Source organism: Austrofundulus limnaeus, unplaced genomic scaffold, assembly GCF_001266775.1.
Source record: "Austrofundulus limnaeus strain Quisiro unplaced genomic scaffold, Austrofundulus_limnaeus-1.0 Scaffold1488, whole genome shotgun sequence".
Lineage (NCBI taxonomy): Eukaryota > Metazoa > Chordata > Actinopteri > Cyprinodontiformes > Rivulidae > Austrofundulus > Austrofundulus limnaeus.
Window position 1 is genome coordinate 68,532 of NW_013953890.1, and position 10,525 is coordinate 79,056.

General features: G+C 42.1%; 2 protein-coding genes across 2 annotated transcripts; one reads left to right on the top strand and one right to left on the bottom strand.

Moving 5' to 3' along the window:
* Positions 1 to 550: 550 nt before the first annotated feature.
* Positions 551 to 5,816, top strand: LOC106535552 (endoplasmic reticulum mannosyl-oligosaccharide 1,2-alpha-mannosidase; the record flags this gene model as incomplete). The annotated part of the gene is given in 6 exon segments (XM_014032589.1): positions 551 to 739; positions 835 to 1,025; positions 2,756 to 2,876; positions 3,239 to 3,433; positions 4,181 to 4,312; positions 5,269 to 5,816. Coding segments are annotated over 6 exon segments (1,038 nt in total), but the record flags the coding sequence as incomplete, so codon positions are not given.
* Positions 5,817 to 7,890: 2,074 nt separating this feature from the next.
* LOC106535553 (nuclear valosin-containing protein-like) lies at positions 7,891 to 10,520 on the bottom strand (the record flags this gene model as incomplete). The annotated part of the gene is given in 1 exon segment (XM_014032590.1): positions 7,891 to 10,520. A coding segment is annotated over 1 exon segment (1,397 nt), but the record flags the coding sequence as incomplete, so codon positions are not given.
* Between the last annotated feature and the right edge of the window lie 5 nt (positions 10,521 to 10,525).

Sequence of the window (10,525 nt, forward strand, 5' to 3'; positions counted from 1 at the left end):
AATTTAACAATGCTGATGCGAACAGTTAGTTAGCACTATAGAGCTAGTTAGCACTGCTGCAGCTAACCATTAAATTTAACAATGCTGATGCGAACAGTTAGTTAGCACTATAGAGCTAGTTAGCACTGCTGCAGCTAACCATTAAATTTAACAATGCTGATGCGAACAGTTAGTTAGCACTATAGAGCTAGTTAGCACTGCTGCAGCTAACCATTAAATTTAACAATGCTGACGCTAACAGTTAGTTAGCACTATAGAGCTAGTTAGCACTGCTGTAGCTAACAGTTAAATTTAACAATGCTGATGCTAACAGTTAGCGTTAGCACCACAGYAGGTAAATTTTAAAGTTGTCAGTGCTGCAGCTAAACGTTGAAGTTATCACTGTTTGCTTCATCTTAACTGAAACATTTGAAACTAAAAAATCTTTAGGATTCATTGATTTTGGAAGAATCATGTTTGGTTTGTAATTTTATTCTTTTCAAAATATTTAGCTTTAAGTAAACTTTTTGCTACTTTTCTCTCTGACTCTCTTTCCTCGTCCTGCTCAAAGAAAGACCTTGGGTCCAGGTTGATGCCCGCCTTCAAAACCCCCTCAAAGATCCCGTTCTCGGACGTGAACATCGGGTCGGGGACGGCCCACCCGCCTCGATGGACGTCAGACAGCACGCTGGCTGAAGTCACCAGCATCCAGCTGGAGTTCAGGGAGTTGAGCCACGTCACCCAGGACCCCCAGTACCAGGTCAGGACCTGGGGTCAGGCTCTGTCTGCATGGATTTTAATTTGCCATTTTGAGGATCTTCAAAAAGGTTCTTCTTTTTGTTTTTACTCTTCCAGGATGTTGCTAATGAGATAATGAGGCTCGTCCACAAGCTCCCTGGGAAACACGACGGCCTGGTGCCCATGTTCATCAACACCAACAGCGGTCAGTTCAGCCACAAAGGCGTCTTTACCCTCGGTGCCAGAGCCGACAGTTACTACGAGTACCTGCTGAAACAATGGATCCAGGGAGGAAAGACTGAAGACGAGTAATTTCATCTTTTACTATTTTTACTGCAGGAAAAAATACTAATCTGTGTCACGAGTAACTGCTGTGTTTAGAAACTGGATCATTTCATGAGGTCCTAAACTGCTGAAGCAGCTGAATGTGAGTTAAATTAGAACAGATGACTTTAGCTGAAAACAGAAAAACAAACCTAAACAGTTTGAAATTAGCAGACAGATGGTGAACGGAGAGTAAAGCAGCTCACTCTGGCAGAAAAACAAAACGAAGGAGAGCAAAACAGCTGCAATTTGTTATAAAACAGCTAAAGCTGAATTTGAAAAGCAGCTGAATGCAGAAAGAGCACATTAGCTGAATTAAGCGGTAAGAAGCTGACATTTTCACAAAATGGGGAATTTGGATGATAAAAGCAGAAGTAACTAAAAAGTGGCTAAAAACAAAAATCAGCTTAAACTTGCAGAAATCAATTAAAATAAGAAAAAAATCCCAAATTAATCAAAAGAAGCTGATGGAAGACTAAAAGTTTAGATTAGATTAGACCTTTATTGTCATYGTACAGAGCACAATGAAATTACAGTTCAGAACACCCATTCAGAAGAAGACAGAATATAACGAACATAGGAGAACAGGTGCCTTGGGTCATGCGGCCACAGAGCCTGCACAGAGCAAGGATCATCTTCATGAAGACATCATGAGGAGGCGCTACCCTTTACAGAAAAACTAAAAACCACACAAGGGGAGATGAGGGAAAAAACAAAACAAAACATCATATTATATCAACAATGTGACACACTATGGTGTTTATTTAAAAAAAACCTCAGCATAGAACAGATTTATTAGCCAGAGGAGCAAGTGAGTTTAGGGTTGTGTGTATCTGAAGCCATGAGTGTTTTATGCTTGTGTGAATATCTGAAAAATGAGCCCGAAGAATCCAGTCTCCAAAACCAGCGCAGCCATAGTCCAGAATATGGATGTTAAGTGTTCATTCTGTGCGGCCCTCAGCTTGCTCCAGGAACCAGATCACAGATGGGTGGGTGGGGGGGCAGAGCCTCAGTTGATGTAAGCATCCAGGAAGATTTAGTCCAACAGCTCAAGGCCATGTAGGAGAGAGACAAATTCTGTAATCAGTTGTTTGGGAACAGAAGAGAATGTTTTGAGCCAGGCAGACAGACAGACAACAGTTTTCCATCTGCCTTCATGTTTGTTTTATTTTTTTTAGAATAGAATAGAATAGAAACAGTCTTTATTGTCTCGCAGAGAGGAAATTCAGTTTTAAATAACAGACAAATGGCAGAAAGATAGCTGAAAAAGCAGAAAAAAGCTAAAATTAGCACAAAGAAGTTGGGGGGGGGGGTACAAAATGTAAAAAGTACTGTTAAGGTTTATAAACCTTTTTAAGGATTAAGTGTTTTAAGGATGTTAAAGGCAGTTCTAATCATTGTCAGTGAGGGGAAAAAAATGAAAAAACATTTGTTTTATCCAAGATACCGACAGTGTGGGTTTCAGGAGTTGGAATAAGTTTAACCACTGTGTTAAACTTTGTGTTTGAGGGGAAAAAATGAACCGTTTTCTGTTTTTGGAGTATAGAATGAAAATAGAATAAGTGTTTCTCGTCTTTCAGTATCTGTTTTGAAAACGAATAATTAATGAGCACATATTACATGGACCATAAATGAGCTGAACGTTTTAATGTGAACTCTTCAAACCGTCACACAGTGAATGGTTATACAGTATGTCTTATTTGTTTTTGTCCAGCTTGTTGGAGGATTACCTTCAGGCAGTCGAGGGAGTGAAGAAGCACCTGGTCAGGCAGACGGGACCCAGCAGGTTGACCTTCATCGGAGAGTTGACCCACAACCGCTTCAGTCCTAAGATGGTACATATCTTTTTATTAAATCCAGTTAGAACTGAAGGAGCTCAGTTCTTAGAACACGTTCAACACCCTCATAGAAACTATAGTTGTTCACTGCGTGTGAGGAGCAGGTGTGGGAGGTTAATTGCTTTGCTCAAGGGCACTTCAGCCATGAATGGTAATGAAGCTGAACAGCTCTGAGTGCCGGGGACAGATTTTCAACGATAAGTCAGCAAAACAAGTTGGTTCTTTAACCTTTTGAGCTCTCAGTCAGAGGGAGAGCAAGACGTCACTTTTAGTTATCCAGATAATAATAATCTCGTTAAACCAATTAACCTCTGCACTGCTGTTCCTCTGTAACCATTCATCACCTGTCTGCTCTGCAGGACCACCTGGTGTGCTTCCTGCCAGGGACTCTGGCTCTGGGGGTCCAGAACGGGCTCCCGGGGGACCACATGGACCTGGCGGTGCAGCTGATGGAGACGTGCCATCAGATGTACAAACAGATGGAGACGGGCCTGAGCCCAGAGATCGCCCACTTCAGCCTGCAGGCCAGCTACGGGAAGGATGTTGTCGTCAAGGTGACAGCGAACAATAAAGTTTTGTTTATTTTGTTTGGGTCATTTTTGCTTAATTTTTTTCTCTTTTTTTTTTGTACTTTTTATCCAAAATTTTCACATTTTTTTCTTTTTCTACATAATACAATTTATTAGTAGTATTTTAAGCCTGCAGTTTTTAAAGCCCATACAAACATGTTCCAGTATTTCCAGGAGCATATTTATGGTGCAGTTAAATTTGTTCAGAATATTTTTTTACAACGACTGGAAACATCACCTGATTTAAAAAAACATGAAATCAAATCCACATTGTTAGGCCTGTTTTACAAAGCACAGTCTGCCTTTTCAAAGAATCTAAAATAACAAAAATCAGCGAGAGAAGCTCGAGCCAGCCCTGTTGAATAAAATTTTAATTACCAGAGCCACATTTGTTTCTGAGAGAAGTGACCATGACCTTCCTAACCCTCCTCAGGCTTCATTTCATTTTCCATTAACAGCACTGGTTTTTTCCCTCACAGCGATGAATATTCRGCTGCTGCCTTCATTAACCTCAGATATAATCAGGAAACATTTTAGGAGCTCATTCAAATTCTGAGCAGAACTGAAGAAACAAATGTTGGCCTTTAGTTTACCTCCAACCAGTCATTTGGTGTAAATAAATCACTTTTCAACGCCTAATTCATGGTTTTTATGCTAACAAGTCTTTGTACAATTACATCTGTTTTATGTGTTTTCATTATCCATCAAACTGAGACTCTGTTTGTCCCCCAGCCGGCCGACCGACACAACCTGCTGAGACCAGAGACTGTGGAGAGTCTGTTTTACATGTTCAGGTTCACCAAAGACCCCAAATACAGAGACTGGGGCTGGGAGATCCTGCAGAGCTTCAATAAATACACCAAGGTACTGACGGGTTGGGTTGTACTAGTCCAATAAATACACCAAGGTACTGACGGGTTGGGTTGTACTAGTCCAATAAATACACCAAGGTACTGACGGGTTGGGTTGTACTAGTCCAATCACCAAGGTACTGACGGGTTGGGTTGTACTAGTCCAATAAACACACCAAAGTACTGACAGGTTGGGTTGTACTGGTCCAATAAATACACCAAGGTACTGACAGGTTGGGTTGTACTAGTCTAATAAATACACCAAGGTACTGACGGGTTGTTGTACTAGTCCAATAAATATACCGCAGTACTGACGGGTTGGGTTGTACTAGTCCAATAAATACACCAAGGTACTGACGGGTTGTACTAGTCCAATAAATATACCAAGGTACTGACGGGTTGGGTTGTACTAGTCCAATAAATATACCAAAGTACAGACGGGTTGTTAAAATTAGCATCGTTTAGCTAACTGTTGTAGTTAGCAGTCTTGCAGCTAGAAGCTAAAGTAAGCAAAACCATAGCCAAAAGCTAAAGTTGGCAAATAAACATAACTCAAAGCTGAAATGAAAGCAAAGCTATTGCTAAAAGCTAAAACTGTCTAAACCAAAGGTAAAATTTAAATGTTTTTAAAGCTATAGCTAAAATCTAGTTAGAAACAATGCATCAAGTTATATTTAGCAACACTGAAATGAAAGGTTAGCAGCACTGTAGCTAAAAGCTGAAGATGTAACTAACAAGTGAAAGTGTAGCAAAACAGTAGAAAATGTCTGAAGTTAGCATAATTGTTGCTAAATGCTAGGCTGTACCAAGACAGAGGCTAAATGCTAATATTAGCATGAGACAAAATCATTGCTCAGCTGAAGGAGATTTCAGGGTAATTTTATTTTTAAAAAACTGTTTGTTTGAAGAAAATCTTTTAAGTAAACTAAAGTGCCTCTGAGTCGTTGACCACCTGACCTCCACCTGCAGGTTCCTGGTGGCGGCTACACCTCCATCAACAACGTCTGCGACCCGGCGAACCCGGCTCCCCGGGACAAGATGGAGAGCTTCTTCCTGGGTGAGACCCTGAAATACTTGTTCCTGCTCTTCTCTGATGACCTGGAGCTGCTCAGTCTGGACAAGTATGTCTTCAACACGGAGGCCCACCCCCTCCCCATATGGCCTCCTCCACCTAAATGAAGTTCCAGAACCTTCGGGCCCCACAGAGTCCGGTTCCGTCCAGACTCAGCTGCTGTAGCAGATCTGTGCTGTAGACTCTGAATCAACTGGGTTTTCTTATTTTTCCTAAGGAAAAGGTTTGAGACGGAGCTGGTCTCTGATGTAGATAACTTGTACAGTTTGGATCAGGTGGGCATTTTGTTACGGGGGGACCGGGTCCATTCTTCTGTTTTCTGTTTAGGTTTCAGACCAGGTGAAGGAATTGAGAACTCTACTGAAATCTGTAGCTAAATGTTGATTTAAAAAGTTCACCGTGTGAAAACGACATAAAACACAAAATGAAGTCTTTTCAGTTTAAAGATTCTAATTTATTTTATTTAAGTCTTTAAAGGATCAGGTTATGGGTTTTGTTGTTTGTGAGCAGTTCTTCCACTAAAGCCAGTAACTGAGCTGGGACTGTTGTGAACACGTTTCCAAAAGGACTAAAAACGTCCACGAGGACGTCGCAGGAAGTTTGAACACAACCAGAATGAGACCACACGGTTGTCCCATGTGTGTCTTTATTTTTAATTCTATGACGTAAAATTAGGGCCACAGAACAATATATATACTGTACATTTTTTTATTATCATGAGAAGAAAGTCATAATATGTCGTAATATTATGAGAATAAAGTCAATATTACGAGATTAAAGTCGTAATATTACAAGAAAAAAAAGTATCTTACATGACGTGTCCATTTTCCGTTTCTCATTTCCTCCTTATTTTCCCCACACTGTACAGACGTGTCTGTTTATAAAGTAGTCCATGATGACCTGGGTTACTGTTAGATTAATAAGCTTTCATCCAAATTAGCTACATAACTAAATCTGTCAATGCATCCATTAATTACAATACGRCTTCAGTTTAGTCATTTGCACAATGTCCAAGTCCTGTTACTGATAATTTGAGTTGCTCAACATTCCTCATTTGAATGCAGTGATAACTGCATGCTTTTTAGTATTACGACTTAGTATTACGACTTACATTTTATAATGTAATGTAACGTAATGTTATGACTTTATTCTCATAATGTGAATTTAATCTCATAATGTTATGACTTTATTCTCATAATATGGCTTTAATCTCGTAATGTTATGACTTTATTCTCATGAGTTTAATCTCGTAATGTTATGACTTTATTCTCGACTTTAATCTCGTAATGTTATGACTATTCTCATTGTCGCGGGAAGATGGTCAGAAACACGGCGAAAAGGTGTTAAAAAGACAAATAGTCTTGCGGGTATGATCATAAAGTCATTTATTGATGGGCAGACATGGAACAGAAAACAATCACGAAGTCTGTTTGATGTGGGCCCGCCTGTCATAGGCCGGCAAGCAATGATATACTGTCAGCTAACATYRTGTGATAAYGAACAACCAATCCCAACCTGCCCCATCCTGATACACGAAATAGGTCAACTTAATGCTGACGTCTGGAAGGATATCACAAGATATGAAAAGTGGACAGTGTCAAGGTGATACAGAAATAAGTATTCCACAACATTCCCTCCTCTTGAGTAAAGAAAATACTCAAAACGAGAAATGGAAAAAGGAATAATTATTATAAGTCAGTTCCACAAATGCATCGCTCAACAAATATAAAATGAGAAATAAGATAAAAATAGTGCAATGGATTATTGGCATAAGCTGGCTTGTGCAAGAAAAAATAAAAAACAAATGTGTAACAAAAAAATAACAAACAAATGCTAAACCTAAAATCTAATTAAATTAAGCTAAAGGTAAGAGCTCCACCCTCCTCATGTTACACCTAAGCTAAATCCTAATGTAAGCCTAGAACTAGTCCTCTGTGAAAGACATAGACGCCGTTTGAACAGCACTTCACCAGCTCCCCGGACCTCGCAGGTAAAAAACCCAGACGGGCTAATACTCCCTCAAATACGTCTTCGTGGCGTTCCAGGCTCGAGGTAATGATATACCCCCTCCCTGGGATTACCACAAACGCAGAAAGAAACAAATCATCAAAAAATGCCTGTCGATGGAAAGGTCTCAGAGACCCAGCAGACAGCCGTTTTGTTTATTTCCTGCTCCATTAGACCTCCATGCATGAAAACAGATGTGTTTTACTAACTCAGGGTGAAATGTGAAAATTATTTCATTTGAAGACAAAGAAGTGAAACTTAAATTTATGAAACTTTTGGGAAAATGTTTTGTGCTGAAATGATTTTTTTCCCCTCATTTGTTTGTTTTTTGTTTAAAATGGTTCAGCCAGTGCTTTTATTTCAAAACTGTGATTAGATCATTCTCCCTCAGGAGAGGGAGAGGGTTGTTTGTTTTTTTCTTTGTTTCACCTTTTGAAATGAGATGCAGAACATTTGTCTCATTCTGACCTGAAGACYGGGTTACATGCCATTTAAACATATAAATGAATTATTTCTAACTTCTGGGAGGAAGTAGAAGAAGGAWCAAGGTGATTATTATTTTTCTTCTTTCTTTATTTTATTGTTTATCTGAGATTTAAAATTACTTAATGATGGAACAGCATTTAATGGGCATAAAAATGTTCTAATGCCTGACATTTTACTGAGAAGCTGCTTCATCTGTCATGAATCACGCCTGTCCTGCTTTCACTTCATGTCATAGTTTCTCACAGCCAAGTTGTCACTCATTGCTTCACCCCTCCCGTCACAGAAATTTCCAATCAAGCTCATTCCACTCACCTGCAGTCACTAGTATTTAAGCTCCACTCCTCCACAGCACCAGTGCCAGATTTATGAACAGTTCACGCCAAGTAGTTATCCAGCAATTCTCATGTCACGTCTTGTCTGCCTCGTTACGACCCTCCTTCTGTTCCTCGGACTCAAACCTCCTGCCTCACCCCCGTCTGACACCGTCGCTGCCTCTGACTTCCTGGTCCTGACCCACGTCCGTGTACCCCGACCACGCCTCAGTCCTTGCCCCTCTAACTTGTTTTTGTCTTCAGCCTTCCCGTTAATGACCACAGCTCGTTCTAAGGATTTTCCCCGACGTCGCGCCGACAAACACGGAAAGTACAGCGAACTATCATCCCAGGCTCTCCGTGTCACTCAGGAGTTYGGTCCGTCCCACACGCTTCAGTAAAAGGTTAGTGGCTTTCCTTTACTCATGTTTTGTCCCACTGTCAAGTCCAGCCACTAACCTTATTCTCCTGTGTTCAGAACTCCTGATTCCCGTGTCCTGTTACTCCAGATCCAGCATTCACCATTTAAATAAAATTGTTAAAACTGCTTTGGTGTTTGGCTCTGTGAAACTCAATCCCCCATTCATTACATCATCAGTCAGTTTGAAAAGCTGCTTGGATTAAATAGAACTGTTTCATTGAAAATATTTTGTTTTGTTTTCTACATACATTACAGGTGACTTTGAAGCTGCAATAGGTAACTTTAGTAAAAATGTATTTATATTTTTACATATTTTTTAAAACTGTCAGTATGTCCTGACAGATGGACATGAGACAGATAATCTGAAAAAATAAATAAAGCTCCAAGGATAATCAGGAGTACGGCTGAAATGTCTCTGAACACCACAGAGTAAAGAAGTGTCAAAAATGTTAGTCATATTTTAATTTATATGATTCCTCCACAGTGAGATCCATGAACAAAAAGTTCTTGGTGTTGTTTTGGTTTGATCATCTGCTGAGGGACTCTCTGAGCTGCTCGTACATCAGCTGGTCCTGTTTTGACACGGACGGTCGAACCGTCCTGAAGGCGTCCTCAAAGTTCTGTCGGCTCACTCTGATGTCAGCTGTGGAGTCGGAGGGGTGTGTGGGGCCACAGTGCTGGGCCTTCAGGGCGTTCACAGATGCTTCCCTCACTAATGCTCTCAGATCAGCGCCAGAAAAGCAATCACAGCGTTGATCATCTGCGACCTGTTCGAGAGACACATCCTTCTCCAGCTGCGGTTTGGTCCCATTTTTTGTCACAGTGATCAGGATGGCGAGACGATCTGCTGGACACGGCAGCCCCACGTACAAAGTTTTATCCAGACGGCCTGGCTTCAGTATGGCAGGGTCGATAATATCTGGTCTGTTGGTTGCAGCCATGATGAAGACCTGCTGTCGACTCTCCAAACCATCCATCTCTGTAAGGAGCTGGTTGACAACCCGAACGCTGGCTCCTGACTCGTGGCCTGAACGACGTGGACACAAAGCATCCAGCTCATCAAAGAAGATCACACAAGGGGACGAGTTGCGTCCTCTCTGGAAGACTTGTCTGACCGCCCGCTCGCTTTCGCCCACATACATGTTGAGCAGCTCTGGACCTTTCACAGAGATAAAGTTGAGGCCTGACTCATTGGCCACCGCCTTGGCCAGCAGGGTTTTTCCACAGCCTGGAGGTCCAGCCCGCAGAACCCCAGATGGAGCGCTGAGACCTAAAGCCTTGAACTGCTGTGGAAAACGAACTGGAGCAAGTATGGCCATGTTGAGCTCCTCTCTGATCTCCTGCAGCGCTCCAACATCCTCCCAGGTGATGTCAGGGACCGTGGCAAAGCCCTCCCTCTTGGTTGAAGGCTGAACCCTGGACAGAGCCTCTTGAAAATCAGACATGAGGATGGACAGGCCGACCAGCTCCTCCTCCGATAGCGTCTCTGTGGCTTTCATCAGGTTCAGCCACTTCCATAGCTCCTCCTGCTGGTGGTGGTTTCCAGCCTCCGCCTGCTCCCTGCTTCCTTCTTCAGCAGAGCTCTGCAGCTGGCTCGGTGGAGGAGCCCTCATTTCCAGCAGAAGCCTTTTCACGGCAGCCGTGGCGGCCTCACGGCAGAGCGCCATGAGGTCAGCTCCGACATAGCCTGGGGTGAGCCGAGCTAGCTGATGGTAGTCAAAGTCTTAGGGCAGCGGCAGCTTACGACACAAAGTCTTTAAAATCCTGAGACGAGCGGACTCATCAGGTATACCCAGACAGATCTCTCTGTCGAAGCGTCCAGCTCGGCGGAGGGCCGGGTCGAGGGAGTCTGGTCTGTTGGTGGCCCCGATGACCAGAACCTGAGCTGTCAAAGTCAGACTGTTCAGGTCATTCATGCAGGTTACCAGC